Source organism: Taurulus bubalis, assembly GCF_910589615.1.
Source record: "Taurulus bubalis genome assembly, chromosome: 11".
NCBI classification, from domain to species: domain Eukaryota; kingdom Metazoa; phylum Chordata; class Actinopteri; order Perciformes; family Cottidae; genus Taurulus; species Taurulus bubalis.
In genome coordinates this window covers 8,357,836-8,380,581 of record NC_136599.1, presented here as the reverse complement: position 1 = coordinate 8,380,581, position 22,746 = coordinate 8,357,836, and the positions used below count along the sequence as shown (strand labels likewise).

Here is a 22,746-nt window from a genome sequence, read left to right as displayed (position 1 = left end):
CATGGCATCCCGCTGAGGGCTTCTTGTTTAAAACCGTGACAAGTCGAGAATGTAAAATAGCCTCCAGGTACATAATGTATTTCCCCTCATGTAACTGTTACCCCTTTTGCTACTGCAACTGTAATGAGCACTGATGTAATTTACCTTCAGTGCCATTGATTACCAAGGGAATACTACATCTAATCTGATTTAGGATAGAATGAAAGGGACTTGATGGGAATGAGGACAGAGTGCAGAAGTCAAAGTCACAAACTCCTGAAAGAGATGGCAAAGTTGAAGATCCTCAACAAAAGGATTTTAAGGAGGTTTGGAGATGGCCAAGAATGTCAGATGAAGATTTTATAAGTATATGTTGGCGAGCTTTTTCTTTTTATTGTGTCCTTTTATGACTTGTCTTGCATGAATATACCTGCCCTTATTGAATAGATTGTATTGTAAAAATCTGAATGTACATATTATAGGCCTCTATACATATGCTTCTTATCATAACTATGGGATGCACTACTCCCATTCTGTATTCAGGTGCGTGCATGTGAGTGCCACCAAGTCTGTACATATAAAAGAGGGGCGGGGATAGAAGACGTTGGCCACAAGGAATGTTGATTTATTTTTATTATTTTCTTATTATTTCTGACTGAAGGTGAGCGAATGAGTTACCATTATATAAGTTAAAGCCTAAAAGAAGTTTATATGTTGGTGCAGTTATTGCTATCATTTAAAACAAATGATTTCCTTTTTTTCTTTGTTGTATGTATTATGTGTACTGAAAGAATAGAGAACTGAGATGTGAATATTTATTGCTTCTGATCAATTAAAGTGTCCTTGCAGTGAATTGGTCTCTGTGTACTTTGTGTAACTTAACATCTGTTTCGACAATTAATTTGCTCAAAGTAATGGTCGGTATATCATATTGTACATTACATAACCACAGGATAAAGAGAAGTATGAAAACTACAAGATCTATATGAGATGTAGGCTGCTCTGCATATCAACTCTTCACAGGAGCCATTTTTTATGATAGCAAATGTTGCATAATAACACACACACACACACACACACACACACACACACACACACTCACTGGGACACCTTTGGGGCTTCCTACCCTGTAACCAATTGATTTCACAGTATTTCCTTTGCACACAATCTCTTATTTAACTACCTATTTTGTCAAATGTTGATGCATAATTACAACACTGTTGCGCATTGTCAATAAGCCATACAGTATTCATAAATAATTCAGAACAATGAGTGGTAAAATGGACTCATGGATTCAATTACACTTTGTGCTATTTTTGTATTTAGAGGCTGAATGAATTTCCTTTGAATGCAGTTCTTAGAGAGGGAAACGTGTGATTTTTACTTGATCTTGACAGTTACATAAATCCAGAAAAGGAAAAAAAAAAGTACATTATGCTCACACTATACACCGTAGGAAGCCTACGTTTCACTCCACCTCGACTAACACAGTACACAAAAAGCGTCACGTTTTATTTGTATACGATGATTTATTTTAAATACAAATTTGTTAATCAAAATGATTAAATTTACATTTTCAATTTGTAATGAGAGTATGCTTTGCGTGGTGGCACAGTCAATTCTACTTACGCAACGACTTAACGACGGTCACAGCAGCAGCTCCGTGACTCGTGTTGGCGTACGTGGGCACTACTTTCAGGGAGTAAACGTGAGGTACGTGATGTGAAGATTCGAGGTTGTGCTTCGGTCGTGAGAAAAAAAACTAAGATGGCGTCTCATCAAGAAAGATAGGATGGCTTGAAGAGAGTGATGATGTTGGTCGGGAAATGATTGATAACGACATAATTGATCAAGTTTAGACCCTCGCTTGCTATTAAACGAACAGCTGCCGTCCATGTTGTGAACCCGTGTGTTTGACAGAACGGAGTTTATGGAGAACTGAGGCGGAAAACACGGTGAACTTTGCTCCGTCAGCTAGCCGACTGGCCCGAGCACAGCTGGCCGACGTTAGCTCACCAGCAGTCATCACAACAACAGAGGAAGGAGAGCGGCCACCGGCCCTATCACACCCCGGGACATCGAGGTGTCTTCGGGTCAGTTACGGCAACGCAACGAGACATTGTAGTTTTAAAGAAAGGGGGTCATCAAATATACTATATGTGGTATGTTATGGTTCCACATAGAAAATGTTACATGTGCCTGACTAACGTTAACTATTTGGTTAAATAGCACAAGTCTGGTTGAGTGTGTAAGCTCGTGTTAGCTGATCTGCGTTCATATTGGTGAGTTTTCCCAGTCAACGTTAGCTTACCATGCTAGCTAGCTAGTGTCCTAAACCCGGAGGAGGTGATGGGAGAAAAAGTGGAGGCCTCGATGCTAACGTTAGCTGGAAGTGGCGTTATCGCCCCTAGTAGCTGAACAATAGCATGAAATGGACTTCACCGTGGGCAGAAGAAATGCATGACACATAGCAAACCCAGTATAAGTCATTTAATTGGATACATTTTCGTTTTTCTTACTTGTTTTGTTAACGCTGTCGCCGGAAGGTAAGGCTAGTTTTAACGTCAGTTCTCCTAAGTTTAGTAGTTAGGTTAGCTAACAGTTGCCAGGTTGCAAATGTGTATTGTTGAGTAATGTTAATAAGATGGACATTGACATTTAAATGTAACCCTTTGGCTATTGTATTTGAGTGTTTGTTTATTTATTGTCATGCGTCTCTTTCGAGCGTATTCATTAAGCCAGTCCAGCCAACTTGGGAGTAGTGATGGCCTCCGATACCTTTTGGGTTCATGGCCTTCACGCCATTGTTTGTCTGAAGGCCTTTGAAGAATCAGATAGATGACACTCATGCCACTGAAATTCCAGAATCAAGTTGATGATAATGAATAAGTAATGCCCCAGGAAATAATATAATAAGATGCTTTTATATGAAGACGCGTGTGCAAACACGTTACTCAAAGCAATGTTTATTTCTCAAGTGCAAACTGTACCAATTGAGAAGACGAAAACATGATTGTGGCTCAGTTCTGCGATTGATAACAGTACTTAAAACTTTTGCCCTTTTCCACCCTGGCCCTTGTTGGTTCAACAGAGCATGGCATTTGTTTTGTTGTGTCTGTTGTTGGGGGAGGGGTCTTTAACAAGGACCACAGGGATCAAAGAAAAGCCTCATCCTGGGATTATCCATGTCTCTTGTTATTTGTTATTATGTAAAGTTTTATGGGAAATTATGAACTACTAAACATGCAGAGGAACTTATTGCCATATAATTAAAGCCAGCGATAGTACAATGCCATGTTAGACCAGGAAGTAGTATGAGCAAGAGTAAACAAATAGCTGTGTGATATTATTATGTTCTTATACACTGATCCATGTTACTTATTGAATTAAGATAACATGTTAACTTTACATTGTCTTTGTAAAATGTGTTTCCGTTTACATTTATTGAAAAACATGGGTTCTATAAATGTTTGGCATGTTTGAAGACAAAATGTTGGCCCGTGAACATACCCGTCTGAAGTATCAGGTTCATTCAACTTGCCCTAGGGTATCTGGAGCTCAAGTCACAAAGAAATGGTAGATCAATTCAGGAAAAAAGCAAAATCCAACATATGCTCGGCTTCAGGGTTTTAGACTATTATTATCTACAAATGAAAAACAAGAGTTGCATGCAAACTTCTTTCTGAAAGGCTGTATTGATGCTGCTTATAAGTGAGTCTATTATAGTCCATTGACCTTGTTTTGTATTGTCAATCTTCTTGTTATCAGGGCAATGGAAGGGGAAGAGTTTGTACCTCCTCCGGAGTGTCCAGTATTTGAACCAACATGGGAAGAATTTCAGGACCCGCTGGGCTACATTGCCAAGATTCGTCCAATTGCAGAGAAGTCTGGAATCTGCAAAATCCGACCTCCACCAGTAAATATTTGCTTACGCTTGGAATATGTTAAAGAAATGACATGCTCACTGTGTTCTATTTGTAGCATGCACTGGGTTTAATATGTTTAGAAGTGCTAAGTAAAAGGTACGTGGACAAAATGTTTTTGCAGTAGATAATACGGAGGATTACTATAGGAAAAATGCAAATGTTTTCATAAATTAAAACCTCATCACTGCTCATCTTTAGGGCTTAGTGGGAATAATCATACATATTAGTAGTTCTACTGACGGTACAGTTTTCCTATTCGCATTTTCCAGGTTAAGATCTTTAGGAATTATCATTTGTTCTGAACTAAATGGTGAGGAGGAAGACCTTTTTAATTGTTGATAATATGAATTTCAATTGTTCTGGAGCAGGCGACCTTGGGCATCCTTCTGGGTGAAAACCGTGAAAGGTTCTTGAGCCTTTAAGCCAAAATTAAACCAGGGTTAAGTCCAAACTAAGGACCCTATTTCATTTATCTCCCATGTCCATATTCATTTATTTTGGTAAGCTCCTTGAATGTTAGAGGTCACCATCGAAGCATAAAATGAATCTTGGAGGTCACCGTCGAAGCATAAAATACACAAGTTGTTGTTTTAGCGTAGAAGTATAATTGCATGTCTTTGCTCCTAAATAGGACTGGCAACCACCGTTTTCAGTAGAGCTGGATACCTTCCGGTTCACACCCCGCATCCAGAGGCTTAATGAGTTGGAGGCAAGTTGTCTTTATCTTCCCTTAAATTATACATGGATAGATAATTGAAGCTGTCAATGTAATTTGCCATCGTACTCATGGTGATTCCTCAATCATCTCATTTTAGGCGGAGACAAGAGTGAAACTTAATTATTTGGACCGCATCGCCAGATTTTGGGAGGTCCAGGCATCCTCTTTGAAAATCCCACATATTGAAAGGCGCATCCTTGATCTTTTCAGCCTCTCAAGGGTAGGTATTCAATTTATTGTTTGTACTTTAAAAGTATGTTTTAAGCTAGATGTTGTCTTTGTTCCTTTTTAGATAAGATTTAAAAAAATTAACTGGCTTTTCTGTTCCAGATTGTGACAGATGAAGGAGGTTTTGAGATGGTCTGTAAGGAACGGCGCTGGGCTCGTGTGGCCCAGAGGCTTGGCTACCCTCCAGGCAAGAATATTGGTTCTCTGCTGCGCTCGCACTATGAGAGGATCGTCTACCCCTTTGAAGTGTTCCATTCTGGTGCCAGCTTGCCGGTATATCTCTACACATTCTTATCTGTCCACTTTGTGTTACAAGGGATGATAAGTTAATAGATAACACTGTCAACTCCCTCTGTGAAGAGTAGCTAAGAAACTATTTGATATATTGTACACATTATTTTGGTCAGAATCAAAAGACGGTACATCATACACACATATATATATATATATATTTATTTATTTTCTCTTGTGTGTTTTCATATAAACTCTTTATTTCATTTGTAGCATTGCAAGCCAAAGCACTATGATGGAGAGGAAGTGGATAAAGAGTACAAACCACACTCCATCCCCCTGCGACAGTCTGTGCAACCATCCAAAATGAACAGTTATGGACGCAGAGCAAGCCGCTGCCAGCCTGATGTGAGTGACAGTTTCTTTGTGTACTTGTCATTCAATAAATTTGCATAACTCTATGACCACTAAACCTATACTGAGCTGTACTTTGGTCACTTAAATATACTTTTGGGATCACATTTCTGCATGCACATTGCTGTCTCAAAATCATTCATAAATAAATAACATTTTTGTTTATACAGCTGCTTTTCAATATCACAAAGATTGGATGGGTTAAGGTTATTGTGCAACTAACCTGTCAAAGGCAATTTTTTTAAGTTGTTGAGACAAAGTGTGAATTTCAACCTGTGACTGAATTGAAAAAATATAATATCTATTCACATTGTTGATTGCTGTTTTTGAACACGGCATTCAAAATTCGCCCCTCCTCTCCAGCTTGACGAGTGAGCTAGAAAGACAGAGGGAGAGAGAGCGCAGCGTTGGTAAAATGAGATGCATATTCAACTTTATTTCTTCAGACACATGAGTCCATAGAGAGTGAATGAAGAGAGGGACCGGCATTTGTGAGAACAAAGCTTTGAATCGGAAGAATAAAACATAATTTTCTGTTAGTTTTTTGTTTAATGGCGGTTATGTCCGAAAGCGCAAATAAACAATACCACACCTCTTCAGAAACCTGCGGGAAGGTGCTGGATTTGTAATGAATGCAGCCCATGGCACACTTCATCTGGTTGTGGTCTGTCTCTGTGCCTACACACCGTCTGATATAGCACCTAACCTCAGAGACACTGACGGGGCAAACGCATACACAGAGAAGCACATAAAAACGTATACAGGCAGAAGGCAGAGACTTTGCGCCTACAGACACCGCCACATACTTCTTGTGGGTCATAAGTGATGATTGAGAGGGATTATTTTTGTATCAGCTTATGCATTATTAAATGGTAAATTCATATTGCTTTTAACAACCACATAATCAGGCTGTTCTGACCTATGATGACATTGTGAATGATGGTTTTTGAGAGAAATCTGCAGGTTGTTTTCCAGGACTTTAAACCTCAGTGTACATGGATATATGCTTGCTATTTGATGATCTGACTTGGACAGCAAACATAGAAAGCTGGCAGCTTTTATCATGTTTGCTAACTCTGTTAAGCGTTATGATCATCTAATAGTTGACTATCTGCCTGTTGTTCAGCCAAATGAATAACGACAGATCTTCCATCATTACAGGCAAGCAGAAACTCAAGCCAACAACGCCAGTGTTTGTTGGATGACAATCTTCTTTATTGTACCATTCTGTCATGTTATTAACTTTTGTTGTGCTTATCCATGTGCCATTGTGCATCGGTTTCAGTGCCAGGGTCTGGAAGATGTGACACTCAGAGCGCATCCCTGCTTGCTTACTCTCCATCCCGCCATGCTGCTTTGCTTAACCCTGCTGTTTTGTCGCTGTTCCATAACTTTGTTTTCTGCTTTGTTCATCCACTTCTTTCCATCTCACTGGTAGACACACAATTATTTATTTCATAATTGTTCCACGATTATTTTGAAGCAATGCACAGTTCAACTTCTGGACTGGCCATCATTCTGTTTTCTCATGCTTGTGACATGCAACCTAACCTTCTGCCCCAAACCCCCTCTCCCCCTAGTTGTTAATGACCTACTCATCATACTTTGAGTACGTTTCAGCTAATGTATTCGGCCTCTTTTGCGCTCCATATGGACAGTTTACCTACATTCAACCAAAGCCTGCTTTGGTTGAATATTACCGCATAACAAACTGTAACCAGAACACTTTTGATACCAAAACGTATCCCGTTGCCTAAAGATTCTGTATATGAATGCAGAAAACAACTTTTTAGTAATGGGCATTTATATTTGGTATTGCAAAAATGTTTTGCCCTCATTACTTCAACAGGTATACAAGACAGTATTTTGAGGTTGGTTAATTTTGATCATGGGATGGTATTTATTCCCATTTAGCTTAATTTATGAGAGTTTAAGATCCAGTCTGTTTATTTTTTGTTTGTTTACCGCAGGCTGGACTACAAGTATCGTCCACGGCAACAAACTTATCATCCATGTCAGAAATTAACTAATAATTTCGGACTCTGCTTGTCAGCATACATTACATTTCCAAACACCTTCCCAGCCACATTTCTGTTTGGTGCCACATCTGTCCCTTTTTAGAATAGATCATTTTGATGTGACAGCTACTCACCTGGCAGCACCTTGTATGGTTAGGGCTGAGATGATGCTTTTATAATAGTTCAGATTGTATTAAAAAGAAATGCTGAAATGTATCTACATTTGTCAATTAACATGCTGGAGTACTGGTTTGCAAACTGAACCAAACTGTTTAAATTATGCAATCCCATCCAAAGAAATACTATACATACCAAAGATTAAGAGTTAATTAATCATTTTAAGATTAATAATGTGGTAAGTGAGGAATCATGTGGATCCAGATACTAAATTATCTATGTGTCCCAGTGAAGATGAGTGGCTCTGTAATTTCCAGGCTCTCTCCCTTCCTCTCATCGCCTTTTCCCTCTTGTCTTAGTTTATTGTTGCTGTTATTGTCTCCCCTTGCAGGGTCCAGAGGATCTGGCCCCCCATCCTCTCACCACTGGCTCTCTACTCATCTCTGCGGTACTGCCTCTCGAGCATATGAGCTCCACTTCCGCCCCCTCTCTCTTCCTGCCTCTTTTCCTACACCACCTCACCCCTCTGAAGTTGTCTACATGTTGTGTTTTTTTGGAGTTTATTTTTATTCTTTCACTAACCACTGAAACATTTTCATTCACATGTGATCACACTTCTCAACCCATAATAGGGTCACATGACTGTTGCATACTTTTTCAAAAGCCATATAAAACTGGCATTGCAATGACAGGGAATGCAACTTATTAAATCACCGTTATCTCCCAGATGTAGACCAGACAATGAACACAGGAAGATCTCCTTGTCCGATTTCTGCCGTTAGTATTTTAATGTTGGACAATGGAGTTTTGGGGCCTTGTCGGTGTGTTTTTAATAGTTATAATACATCATAATAATAAAAAACCTTAACATTAGGTCTTAAATGTATGCAAATTTGGATTCATGTGCCAAAGTTGTTAAAAACTAACGTGTTAAATATCCTAAATTGCACACACTTTCAGTTGATCCTCTATTGTCAAACACACTTTTCTGGTCTGCAGATGCACTTTCTAGCTTTCTCTTTCACCCATCACTCTCTCGCTCTCTCTTTCTGTGGTGGCACTTGGCTTGAAATGCTTTGTCGCTGAGCTGTCTGTGTGCCTCCTGCTGTTTTGCCTTGCAGACTTCTCACTTCAGCAGCTACCAGTGTGGCTGCATGCGTTCTCTTTCGAGTGCACCCACACAGAAGAACCCTAGCAGGTTTAATTTTATTGGGTTTTATTGCAGGGTACCATAGTCAAATGATATGCAGTAAAATATTGGAGTCTTAAATCACTGAAGCATCGAAGTTGTTGGAGGTTTGGTTGTTTGATTGTCCTCCAGCATCAAGCCCTGCTGATCTGATGTGTTGTCCCATGCTTCCAATCCCTATCCCACTTTTTTTTTTAATTTTTATATATATATATATATATATATATATATATATATATATATATATATATATATATATATATATATATATATATAGACAAAAGTTATACAACAATGTCTGGGCAGCCAGAGTTACATTTGCAGGACTGAAGAGCGTGCAATTGCATACAGGTGGTAAAGTCAAAAACACACGCGCTTCTTTCATAATCCATCTTGGGGAACAAAGTCTTGAATGGTATCGTTTGTGGCATTGTATCTGCCCAGTTTCTGTGCCTCAGCTGGCACCAACAAAGTTGTCATGACATGCATACATTTATTTTCTTGTGGGAATACAGGTTGCGTTCTGACTGCATGTTTGAAAGCACCTTACATTGATGTTAAGAGAAGAAGCTCTGCGTTGGAACCTTTTTATTTGCCTTTTCGATCTGCTGACTGATTATTGAAAGTGACGTTAAGACCTTCTGTGTTTCTGTCTACTTTGGTGATTACACATGACTTGTGTTTACTGTTTGCAATCATATGGCAGACTGGAACTAGAGTCCAATCGTGGAGCGCAAAAATAATGTAATACAAGGGAGGAAGTCTAAAATGACAAATCGTTCACTACAAAACTGTCAAGTGTCATTAATATTGGGTTTTACCAATGTTTGCAAACAAAATCCCAGAAATGTTTTAGAGGAGCTTTAAAGTTGACAGTTTTTCACACATCCATAGGCTGCAAGAAAACAAGCTATTTAGCGGTTTACTGTAAAAAAGAAAAGTCAGAATATGCCTTTAATAGTAGAAGGTAAGGAAATGTGATGATGAGCTGAAGTCAAGACCCCTTAAGTTGTGTCCGAGACGAGTCAAAGTGAGAGCAGTTTTTGAGATTGACTTCAAATAGGGAGCAAGTCTAGGACAACATTAAAAAAATATATATATATTTATATTTTTTATGCAGTTTCACAGTCAAACATTCAATTTGATTGGAACAGAAAACAACTCTGATCTTTCCAAACAATTCTGCATAAAACTACATGTTTAAAATGAGCCACTTGCTTTTAACAGTAGATATTCAACGTGTTCAGCTATTTAAAAATACCAAGGATATTTAGTAGAAGACAGACTCATAACTTACAAAAATGTAACACTATACAACTCTAACTATATGATTGCAACCTCTGGTGATTTTGTGTTCTGGTGGTGGGTCTTAACGTTTAAGCTTTCACTGTGATCTCTGCTAACTTTTTGTTAATTTCTAACCGAGCATAATCCCTCCTTGTGATGGCATTGCTGTTTTGTTCTGCATTTGGCCGAGATCCTCGCTTGGTTCTGTGTGCGGTTGTTGTGCGTCTTTGCCTTCATAACGAAAATGTACTTTCATCCACAGCCTGAACCTACAGAGGAAGACATAGAGAAGAACCCAGAACTGAAGAAGCTTCAGATCTACGGCGCAGGACCAAAGATGATGGGACTTGGACTTGTGGCACGGTACAAAGGCATCAGGAAGAAAGGTAAGTCACATGACCACAACCTAAATTCAACACCTCTTCAGACACATTTTGTTAAACCTACAAGGTCTATAAATGTGGTAACAGTAACATTGAGAAACCAGGAAATTCAGAGGCAACACTGCATCACAATTCTTTTTTTTTAATCAACTAAGAGACAAGTATTCAATATTGGCTCGATTAAATAAATTGTGGCCATTGGAGAGCTTGTTTTTGGTTTGGATCCAATCAAGCTGCCAACTTGGAGCCCTGCACTGTAAAATATTGAAAAAACTTATTTCGCCCCTTTTTTTTTTTTCTTAGAAGAAATGCCTCAAACGGTTACCATCAAGGCCAGAGTGTCTCCTGCTCCCGGTGATACCGCAGTCAAAGCGGAGTCAGTGGAGCCTCAAGAGAAGCAGAGCGACGGGAGTACATCCAGCCCCCAACCGCCGCCTCCTACCATCACCGTAAAGACGGAAGTGAAGAAGGAAGAACCGGTTGTAGAGGGCGGTAAAAAAGAGGAAGGAGAAGTTACAGAGGGACCATGTACCAAAATGACCATGAGGCTTAGACGCAACCTCAACAACCCGCAGTCTGTAAGTAGACCAAAGAATGCACAAAGTTGAGATCAACATAACTAAATTGAATATTAAACTACCATGAACCTTTTATTTGACAGAATTGTGACTCCACAATCTGATTTTTTTATTTTTTTATTTTATTTGACTGGTTCAGTGCGTTATAGGGCACCGTGGTTGTCTGTTATATTTTTGACAGATATTGATGTAATCTGCAACATGACTGATTGCCAGAGGCATACAACGGCGAGGTGGTAATTCTAGTTTGTTACCTTTTCTAAGGTGGATTCTTTTGTGTGTCGAATGTGTGGTCGGGGAGATGATGACGAGAAACTCTTGCTGTGTGACGGTTGCGATGATAACTACCACACCTACTGTCTACTACCGCCCCTCACTGATCCTCCCAAAGGCAACTGGCGTTGCCCTAAGTGTTTGGCAGAGGTAAGCAAAGATATTAACACACAATCGGTGTTAATTTTTCCAGATATTTAGACAAAAACGCTTATTAGTTTTAATCATAGTTTAGTCGTTAATTTTCATAGTTGTAGTCTAGTTTTAGAAGTCATTGCAAAATCAGTTTTCTCTTCATTTTGTCTGCTTTTTAGTTTCTATTTAGTCTGATGACAAATGCCTTTTTTTCATCATTGTATTGACTATTTCGATCAATCTAGTTGAGCTAAAACATAGTTTATTTTATTTTAGCCGCACTTATTTCACAAACGATTTTTATCTTATCTGATGAAAAACAGATTAAGAATGCATTCTTCGAAAGACTGACCGCAAAATGGCATTTTCAATAATGTTGTTGCCATCTCGTCATCGCCTTGTCTTTGTTTGTTGTTGACGAACATATTTTGTCATAGCTCTAATTAACGCAATAAACACTGTATGCCATGCATCCCATGTTTGGTTGGGTTTCTTCTAACCCACAAGACTAATCTTTATTTTTATTCTCTCACTTTCTCTCACAGGAGTGCAAGAAACCTTCAGAAGCATTTGGCTTTGAACAGGCTACACGAGAGTACACTCTGCAGAGTTTTGGGGAAATGGCAGATGCTTTCAAAGCGGATTACTTCAACATGCCTGTCCATGTAAGCGCAGCCACACCAGACATCACCTCTTCATTGTGGAGGACATGTCTGATGACGAAGGACTAATCTCTGGCCTTTGTGTTTGTCGCTGTAGATGGTTCCCACTGAGCTCGTGGAGAGAGAGTTCTGGAGGTTGGTTAGTAGCATCGAGGAAGACGTGGTTGTCGAGTACGGAGCGGACATACACTCCAAAGAGTTTGGCAGCGGCTTCCCGATGAACAATGGCAAGAAGGAGCTCACAAAGGAAGAGGAGGTATGCACGTGGTTGTTGTTTTTGTGAAACATTATCTTGAAGGGTAACCGAGGTTAAAGGAAGGGCCACAGCATCCTGCTTGAGATTTACATGTTAAGAATGTTGAAAGTAATACATTGAACTCCACTTACTTAAAAATACTACAGAAGGGCAATGTGTCATTCTGACTGTAGCCATTCTGATAGGAAACTACAAACTAATCCTGATTTATTTCAGTGACGCTCTTGACAATACCAGGTTTGCATGACCAGAAATTTAACAGCACAGTTTCTATTTCATTGCTAAAAGTAGACGAGAGAGCAGTGAGTTTTCTGTCTGGTTCGTATTGGGATTAGTTGGCAGCTGGTTGGGTTGGTAGGTTAATAAACATGACAAGAATCACAAACACTTTATAACAAATGACTTGAAGCCTTCATCTTCTCAATAATCTGGATTTTACTCAAATAATGTGCCACGAAATCCATCTGGGCCATTTCAGAATGAGGGTTTTGTGAAAATACTCTTGAGATGAGGGGAAACTGAGTTTTCAGTTTCAGAAAGAGAGGTAACTTAAATTCTGGTTCAGTAACCATAGAAACTGACTCTGTGAACCTAACCTGCTCACTGGTAGGTTTTCTTTAACAAACTCTTAGTTTCTGTCAGTCGCCTCTCTCTTACTGAGCCAGACACATTGTTTTATTTCCTCTGATACAGACTATTTCATATAAAAGGGTTTATCAAAGGTTTACAGGATGTCTAAATCCTGGTTTGATAAATTAGTTACTTTCTGCCCTCTCATTCAAATATTAAACAGCGTTACGTCACTCTTGGCTCAGAATAAAACCTCAACGTGTCCTTTTTTTATACCGCTGACTTTGCACACAAGGCAGCTGGCGGTTCTTTTTAGGGCAGTACCACTAAAATGTGGTACTGCGCATAATGCACAGTACCACATTGTTTACAGTTTAAATTGTAAAAGTCTGTATGACGCTTTACATACGTATGAGCAATGAACCGTTTTCTCAATCACTCATGATGTGATTTGTTGCACTGACGGAGCACAATTCCTACAATATTGGAAATGATATGTATTTCCTCGTGAGCAGGATCGTGTTTCACCCGCAGGATGGTGTCTCAAAAGGGAGCCTTACGGGTTGCCATTGCTTAACTCAGATTTAATATACTCAATGTTGACTGAACCATCTCCTATTAGCTGTTTTGGAGTAAAAAACTAATCGCACTGTTGTCTTTGTTTGATCAGGAATACGCCCGCAGCGGATGGAACCTGAATGTGATGCCCGTGCTGGAGCAGTCGCTCCTGTGCCACATTAATGGAGACATCTCTGGGATGAAGGTGCCATGGCTTTACGTGGGCATGGTGTTCTCAGCTTTCTGCTGGCACATTGAGGATCACTGGAGCTACTCCATCAACTACCTGCACTGGTACAGCGTCCTTTCTGTTTATTATTTGGGGTTTTATCGTAATCATAAACGCAGAGAATAGGATGACGACGCCTGGAACGGTAACTTGAGTGAAATACTAAAACGTTTCCCTTTCTGTTTCGTGGCTAACTATCATCTCTAGGGGTGAACCCAAGACGTGGTACGGGGTTCCCTCTGTGGCAGCTGAGCGACTTGAGGAAGTGATGAAGAAGCTGACGCCAGAGTTGTTTGAGTATCAACCTGACCTCCTGCACCAGCTGGTCACCATCATGAACCCCAATATCCTCATGTCTCATGGTGTTCCGGTCAGTCTCGCATAAACACACGAGCACACAGCAGAACTATTGTTGGGTCAAACGTTTTCTTTGATTAACTTCCTTGTTTGTGATTTGGCAGGTTGTTCGTACCAACCAGTGTGCTGGGGAGTTTGTCATCACCTTCCCCAGAGCCTACCACAGCGGCTTCAATCAGGGATATAACTTTGCCGAAGCCGTTAACTTCTGCACTGCAGACTGGGTACGTCTGTTCACACCGTCTGTCCCAAGTTGTCATCACACATCGTTCACAAAGCTTATCAACATCTCTCTTCTCCCTCTCCCGCTCAGCTGCCTGCTGGCCGTTCCTGTATTGAGCACTACCGGCGTCTGACGAGGTATTGTGTGTTTTCACACGAAGAGCTCACCTGTAAAATGGCTACCAGCCCAGAGAAACTAGACCTCAACCTGGCTGCAGCTACACACCGAGAAATGTTCATTATTGTTCAGGAGGAGAGGAAGTTGCGAAAGGGTCTGATGGAAAGGGTGAGACACAGAAATGGATCCTAGAAATTTATTAATTTATTTATTCATCCACTTCCTTCTTTAATGTGTTAGTGAGTAATAGTTACATTTGGTTTCATACTTAAATTGTAATGTCTATAGAGAATACGGAAAATCTGATTGTCTCATACAATCTGTGTTTCACCTGCAGGGCATTACTGAAGCAGAGCGTGAGGCATTTGAGCTGCTGCCTGACGATGAGAGACAGTGTGACAATTGTAAGACCACGTGCTTTCTCTCTGCTCTGGCCTGCTCCAACTGCCCCAATAGACTGGTGTGCCTCTATCACACTCAGCATCTGTGCAACTGCCCCACTGAAAAACTCTACCTCAGGTATTTATCTCTTGTGTAGCTGTGAGTGTGTGTGAGCACATGTTTTCCAGTGAGCCACAACAGTCTTTTTTAAAGACAATGCTATTTTCTTTCTAATTTGATCTCCACTAGCTGAGTTAATCTTATCTCTTATCCCTTCACTTTCAGATACAGATATACCCTCGATGAGCTGTTAGCCATGTTGCATCGATTAAAGGTTCGGTCCGAGTCATTTGATTCCTGGGCCAACCGGGTGAAAGAGGCACTTGAGCAGGAAGAAGGAAACAAGATAGGTGAGGAAATCAACATTATTCCTTTTAAACTTGGTTTCAAAATAAAATTGTAAAACAAAGCGGTAAGACTAAATGGTTATTGAATTGCAGGAATTGACGACCTCAAGATGCTGAAGCTGGAAGCAACAGAAAAAAAGTTTCCCGACAACGAACTTCTACGGAAACTCAACACTGTTCTTAAAGACATAGAACGCTGCCAGCAGACCAGTACTGAGCTCCTCAGTAACTCAAAGACCAGGTAAGATAAGAACGTCCATTTAACATTTACACAAACTGTTCAGTTACATGCACTTACGCACTGCTGTCTTTCAGTGAAAGTAAGATGACCTTGGCGGGGCTGAAATCCTTGGTAGAGACGATGCAGAACCTGCCCTGTGTGATCGCCCAGCTGGAGGAAGTGCAGGTGAGATACCACTCTGCGTAAACTAGCTTTTTCAGATGTAATCTTTACAAAATTGATACAATGTACTGTATAAACGTGTTACAATTTCCTCGGCTTATAAATTGTACTTTTTTATTTAATAAACCTTCAGTTTACCTCTGTCAGGGTTCTTACGGTCACGGAAAACCTGGAAAAGTCATGGAATTTTAAAATGGTTATTTCCAGGCCTAGAAAAGTCCTTGAAAAAAAATAAAATCCCCGAAGTTTTGGAAAAGTCATGGAAATTTGTTATATTAATGTGTTCATGACGTTCAGTTAGGCTGAGTTTGAAATAATGAATATGCTTTTAAAAGAAAGACGCTCAAAATATAAGCAGGCATCTATATAAATGTATATTCTTTTAATCAAACTATTGTCTCATTCATTTGCGTCATTTAAGGTTCACTGTATACTTTGGAATTCTCATTGTTAGTTTAAATACTACATTTTCTCACTTTCATGTATACACCGAGATTTCACAAAATGTTTGGGGATGGAAATTTGGTTTAAAGTCATGGAAATCCATTGGTCAAGATGTGTATGAACCCTGCTCTGTACCATCTGTTTTTCAAGGTGGTTCTGAGGACAGTGGAGGATTTCCAAAGCCAGGCTCAATTGCTGGCCAATGACAGGGACTGGAGGAGGGACTCCTCGCCGCCTGAACAGTTGCATACTTTGTTGGAGCAGGGGGCCAAGCTGCTTGTTGTGGTGCCGGAGTGTAATTTACTCCAGGGCCTCAAGGAGCAGAGCGTCTGGCTTGCAGAAGTGAGGCGCACCCTTGGCACAGAGGGAGGAGAAAAGCAGGAAGTGATGTTGGATGTTTTGAGAAACCTGATGGAAGCAGGCTGCAACATACCCCAGAGCGTGTCTGTGGAGACGGCCATGGCGGAGCTTCAGGAGCTGCTCACAATTGCAGAGCGTTGGGAGGAGAAAGCACAGATCTGCCTCGAGCAAAGGTAGGACAAACCAGTCAAACCATAAAATGTGTACATGCTTCAGCCGCCACAGGGATTGTCATCACTTTGCAACCAGTTTATCTTGTTGCCGTAATGTCAACATTTCTTTGCCATGGTTTTGTTCTTGCAGGCACAAACATCCTCTCTCCACTCTGGAGGCAATAGTAAATGAGGCCCAGCTAATTCCAGTCAAGCTGCCCAACATTCTCGCTCTACAGGACTGTCTCACTCGAGCACGCGCCTGGGTAACGGACCTTGAGGAAATCCAGGTAAAAATCAGCCTTATTTTGATTCTACCTCCTCTGTAATTGTGTGATTTGTAATTAAATATAAATTGCAAAATATGCGGGACATTCATGTTGTAACATTATTATTCTGTCTTTTCTTTATCGCAGAATGGGGAGCATTACCCATGCCTGGATGACCTCGAGGGCCTGGTGGCCATTGGAAGAGACTTGCCGGTCTTCATGGAGGAGTTACGACAGCTGGAACTGCAGGTAGCCAGCGCTCATTCCTGGAGGGACAAGGCCACCAAGACCTTCCTGAAGAAGAGCAGTCAGCACAGTCTGCTAGAGGTGAGCAATTAAAATTGTACTTAAGGGAAATTTTTCCACTTTTTTATTTTTTTTATTTGGATGTTCAATCAGTGCTCACGGTAAATGCAGCCCACTGAAGACATAAATATTCCAGTGTGTGCTATATTGACTGAGAATCACTCCTGCTGCAGCTGTGCCTACATGTACCAGGATGCATTGCCTGCGAGCAGCCATTTTGCTTAGATGGATAAACTAACAAAACATCAATGAAGGATTTATTCTTACACCTAAACTGAAAAATACAACAGTTCAGCTTCTAAATACAAGTTGGATAAAAAAATAGAACTCACCAAACGCATCTTTTAGTCTTCCACTGTTTCAACAATTAGGAACTCTGGTTTGGACAAAATAAATCCTGAATCCAGAGTAAATATGCCGTCTCTACACGCTGTTTTCTCCCCGTTGTTTCTCTGTTGCTGTGCATCCCGTTTTTCTTTGTCAGAGTATTTGATTCATTGATTGCCGTCAGGATGTACCCACCTCAGCTTTAAATAGACTGAATTTCTGTCAACATCTGTATACGGCAACCTTCAGAAGAGCATGCGTTAAACTGCAGTGTGGCCCTGCAGGTATTATGCCCGTGTGCAAAAAGGAGAGAGATGCGAGATGAGATGGAGCCGTTGGACGAGCCTTTAGAGGATTCTGATACCAACACTCTGGGCCTCTCCGCTCACGACCTGAGGGACCCTGCCGCTATCGTGAGTTTATTGAGCATGTTTATTTTTAATCTCTCCAACGTAGTATTCTGGCTTTTTAAATGCATACTAGTTTTGTAGGTGAACTTTCTGTGTGTGCCTTGTCTCTCTAGGTGTTGGCATTCAAAGAAGGGGAGCACCAGGAAAAGGAGGCACTGCTGAGATTACAGGAATTGAACATGTGCAAATCTGGATTTAACTCCTCAAGTTGCAAGGAGAACAAGGAGAACGGGAGGTGGGAGGACGCGATGGAGACGGACACATCCAGCCACTCCGAGGACTCTGTAAAGCAGAACGGTAACCACGCCTGTACCAACCCCCCTCAGTCGGTTTGCGTGTGCACCGGTCAGCCTCGTGCGCCTCAACTCCGCTGCCATCTGTGTAAGGACTGGTTCCACGGGGGCTGCGTTCCTTCTCCCTCCCTGCTCCCCTCCTCCGGACCACTGGGGAACCCCCTCTGCTGGTGGGACTGGGACTCGCGCTTCTTGTGTCCGCGGTGCCAGCGATCACGGCGCCCGCGCCTGGAGACTATCCTGGCGTTACTCGTCGCCCTGCAGAGGCTGCCGGTGCGTCTGCCCGAAGGAGAAGCGCTGCAGTGCCTCACGGAGAGGGCCATCACCTGGCAGGGCCGAGCCAAGGAGGCGGTGGAGACCCCCGAGATGCAGCAGGCACTTCAGAGCCTGCAAGAACTTAAAGAGACTCTCCATTGTGACGCGGAGAAAAAGGAGACAAAGGGGAGCTCTGTGATTGTTTTATCAGACTCTGAGGGAGGGGACGTCGAGGAAGGAGTCATTGATCTGACGGACGAGAATTCACCTAAAAAGAAAACCAAGGAAAGCAACGGCACTCAGGTTAACACCTTATTCTGACTCTTTATTTTAATATTTAACCAAATATAGACTGGTAACTGTAAAATGTGCATCTGACTAGAATACATCTTCTGTCAGTTGAATGATAAATTAATTGCTTCTTTCTTATCATACTGTGGCCAACCTGCCTGTTTTTAATTCAATGCATGTTTTTCCGCAGGCTGGATGTGAAAATGGCATCAGCAAGAAGTCCAATGTTACAGGTAAGATGACGTTTTGATATTTAAAGTAAATGTCAAAAGCTGAGTGGTGCAACGTCTCCCATAAGACACCAGTCCTCACAACGTTTTCCTTCTGCTCACTTCCCGCTCAGGCGTGGGGTCTCTGCTGCCCTTGCTGCCGCTGCTGAAGGGCCAAGTAGTGGAGCTTCTGCCAGCCACCAAAGTCCAGCTGGAGGAGCTGCAGCTGGAAGGAGATCTGCTTGAGGTTTCCTTGGACCAGACACTCATCATCCACAGAGTCCTGCAAGCTGCTTCTGTTCCAGAGAGAGAAACACTGCGCACACTCATTCAGGTCAGGAAACTAAACGTTGACCTTTTAACAACCATCAACAAAACTAAATATAACAAAAGCCGATTACTCTTGATAATTAAGAAAATATTCTGTACTTTTCATTTGTCAGACTTATTTCACAAGAGTTTACTTCATTTATTTCTTGAATTATCAGAAAACATGCTGCATCGTGATATACTTTGTTATTGAGATATGAAATTACCTCTATTGTGATAGAAGATTTTGGCCGTATTGGTTATTCACCAAAATTGTTAAGGCAAAGCCTTCATGTTGATTATACTTCCTTTCTTGTCTGAACATGTTTACTTGCTAGCAGTCTCCTTCTTCTGCTTCTTCTTTGCTGGTACATTGCTCCATTGACTTAAATGTGTCTCGTGTCAACCGCGTGCACAAGATCAAACACAGCTCCATAGCGCTACTAGTGGTCAGCATGGGATCTGCAGGACAGGATCACTATTAAAAAAAACTGCCAATGTCTGCAAGTTAAATTAGAACTGATGTAATTAATTCCATATGTATTTAAGTGAGATATATTACATTATTTGTTCTGGGGCTGGAGGAATTAAATGAATGCACTTTGATCAGCAGATAATATGCAAGAATGTGTAGTTTTTATATTAGCATTCGTATCACTTGCATCAAGAATAAACTGATTTAATCTTTAGCATTTCTTTTTTTTTTACAAGGAAACGGTAAAATGGGTCTATCGCCTTGTTATATTTTTGGTGACGTCTTCAGCTTCCTCTCTAATATTCGTGTTTTCTCTCTCTCAGATTGAGCTTGAAGAGCAGAGGCGAACCAGCCGCGGGCGAGCCAAGGACTCCAAACGAAAGAGAAAGAGCCACAGAGGAGGCAGCGGGGACGGGGCAGGAGAACGGTCGCTGGATGCCTCTGAGTCAAAGAAAACCTGTTCCCTCAGCCCCTCCTCTCAGTTACCTGTCCAGACCAATCCAGGGGTAACTGACCCTTTTTAGCCCGCTGTTGTAGCTTTGATGCGTACGCTCTATGTGAGATAAACATGTTTCCTTTTCTCTATCGACAGATTTTGTGATGTAGTCAACGCTGGATCTCTGTTTAGACGGATTAGTCGGAGGAATTGAAGGGACAGATCGTTCTGTGCCAGAAGACAAGTTATAGAAAGATGCAGGACATCCCCATCCCTGTTCCCTACGTCCCTCCTCGTCCCTCATTCACACATCCAGACACTAACAGAGCAATGACTCTTCGTCTACACTCCACCGTCTCGTCCCAATCTCAGCCATATCTCACTCGTCTTGATTTTTATTTCAGGCTCGCTGTCTTACCCGACCTTTATTCTCCACCTTCCCTGGACTCATTTCTCCTGTGAAACATATTAAGACTGTGTTGGACCGACGTGGGACTTACCGCAATAGGAGTGTCTTTGGTCTAGAGTTGTCTCTGAGGTCGGTCAGTATGCTACGTTATCCCAAATGTATTACATGTTAGTTCAACTGAAGCCCGTCTCAGCACCGGCAGTTGCCGTTTCACTTCATTTGAGCCCACTCGTTGAAGGTGGATAAGCTATGGGATGTATTTAGACAGTTCTGTTTGGGCATGGATCCTGAAGCTGAGGTACAGCAGAAGGTTTTGACTGCTGATCTTTGACAACAGCACCGTGGTTACACTTGTATTTTTTTAGTTGTATTGAATCTCGTGTTTGATGCTATTTTGAGGGGACATGCATTTTGACTAAACTGAGTACATTTTGGGAAGTGTTAAAAACAGGCATTCATGTTTTTGGTGCTACTTTCCCAAAATGGATATCTGTACCTCTTGGCTTTGTCTTTCTCCTCCCTTTCCTCCCCTTAATGCCTTTTTTACATTTTTTTTTTTTTAAAGCAACCCCTCTTTTTTGGCTTTCTTTAAATTTCACCTCTTTTTTTTCTCCCTCCCTCGTTTTCTCTCTTTGCAAATTAAGGTAACTTCACTGTAACTTGTCACAACTTATTTTGTTTCCTGGGTTCAAATATTATTATTATTATTATTGATATTGCAGACACACAGTTGTCGTGAGTTTGTGTATAAACTTTTCATTTTAATGTTGCCTTTGTTTCTTTTCACTCTTGTTAGAAAAATAAAGGTTTAGAATTGTTTAGGACATGTTGACTCATTATTTCTCATCTTGAAATGCTCGAGTCCTGAGATCAATAACGGTTTCATAGCAGCACTAGATACTCCCAAAGTAAGTTTCATGATCACAGCATTTATTTAGAAAAGCTTTCACTGGAAAATGGGTGACACAAAACGGACATCACAATATTGAACAAGTACACCATGTTTTCATTAACTATGCTAGCGTTTGAAGCAAGTTAGAAAGACGCACACGAATACAGTATGTTAAAGGCTTTGTCTTTGAAAAAACATTTCTGCCTCAATAGCAAACATGCATGTAAACCAAATAAAAATCAGCTTTGTTCACAGGGTTTTCTGGACAACACATTCTTGGCAGTTATTGTCGTTATAGATTCATAAGTACTTTTACTGGATACTCAGAGGCTAGTTCTGAGAGCACATTGACAAAAAAATCAATAGCAAAGTAGCTGTAGACCCAATTAACAGATTTAATTAGAGGGAAGAATAATCCTAATTTGCAATGAAATAGCCTTGTTCACAGTCAACATTGAAATAAATTATATTTGCATACTGACCAAAACTCATTGGTCCGGAAAATAGCATTTTGCACTTTTGAAATTGCAAATGGAGAAAGAATAGTATTTGATCTTTTTTTTCATTTAAATGCCAAATGTGGCTTTTTGAATAAAACCTCAAATGTATTTGTGCTTTATACCACACAGGGTGCTCTAATTTAAAAACAAAACAGTAGGCATGTCCGTTGCTCTGTGCTTCAATGATTACTTTCTCAGCTAAAGTAGGTCAGTTTTTTTTTTTTTTTTTATCGCTTTGAAAATTGTGCTATACAGTCAAGTCTGCCTGACAGGAAGGCACCGCTCAGCTCCTCATTATCAAAAAAAAGCATCTGTGGTTTGACAATGATGATGCATTTCCTGCATCACAACCAAGGAGCATTTATACATGAACACTACAAGAATGAAAAGAATGACTACATTAACCGGCACACAATAAAATGTCATTCAACAAAAGTCCTTTATGGACGCTAAATATACAGTTTCATGGCACAGAAGTGACTTTCTCGTGTTTTCTCAGCTGCATGGTTCTAAGCCCCACTTTTTATTTTCCCCTCTTCTGTCGTGATACACAGCAGGTGGTGCTATTGCTCCTTTATGTAAGACCAATCTCGTGTGGTGACGCATTTCTAAATGCACTTTCTCCGAATATGTTACGGTTTCAAATATGCTCGTCTGTCCACTTGTCCACCTACACACACACACTTCTTTTTTTGTCTTGTTTACTGGCTGCGTGACGTCCGGATTTTGAATGTGACAAGCCGGGGACGGGTTCCTTTGAAGGATGGCAT

General features: G+C 40.9%; 1 protein-coding gene across 1 annotated transcript; it reads left to right on the top strand.

Annotated features, from left to right (window-relative positions):
- Positions 1–1,986: 1,986 nt before the first annotated feature.
- Positions 1,987–21,408, top strand: kdm5c (lysine demethylase 5C). Its single transcript, XM_079225745.1, has 29 exons — positions 1,987–2,072; positions 3,748–3,895; positions 4,537–4,614; positions 4,721–4,843; positions 4,954–5,124; positions 5,356–5,490; positions 8,023–8,079; positions 10,370–10,493; positions 10,794–11,068; positions 11,333–11,491; positions 12,022–12,141; positions 12,236–12,394; positions 13,635–13,816; positions 13,959–14,121; positions 14,213–14,332; positions 14,422–14,616; positions 14,786–14,967; positions 15,115–15,239; positions 15,330–15,477; positions 15,552–15,642; positions 16,234–16,616; positions 16,747–16,885; positions 17,012–17,191; positions 17,782–17,910; positions 18,021–18,758; positions 18,937–18,979; positions 19,090–19,289; positions 20,063–20,245; positions 20,332–21,408. The coding sequence occupies exons 2-29, from the start codon at positions 3,752–3,754 to the stop codon at positions 20,338–20,340; spliced, it is 4,755 nt and encodes a 1,584-aa protein (XP_079081871.1). The 5' UTR covers positions 1,987–2,072; positions 3,748–3,751; the 3' UTR covers positions 20,341–21,408.
- The last annotated feature ends 1,338 nt before the right edge of the window (positions 21,409–22,746 follow it).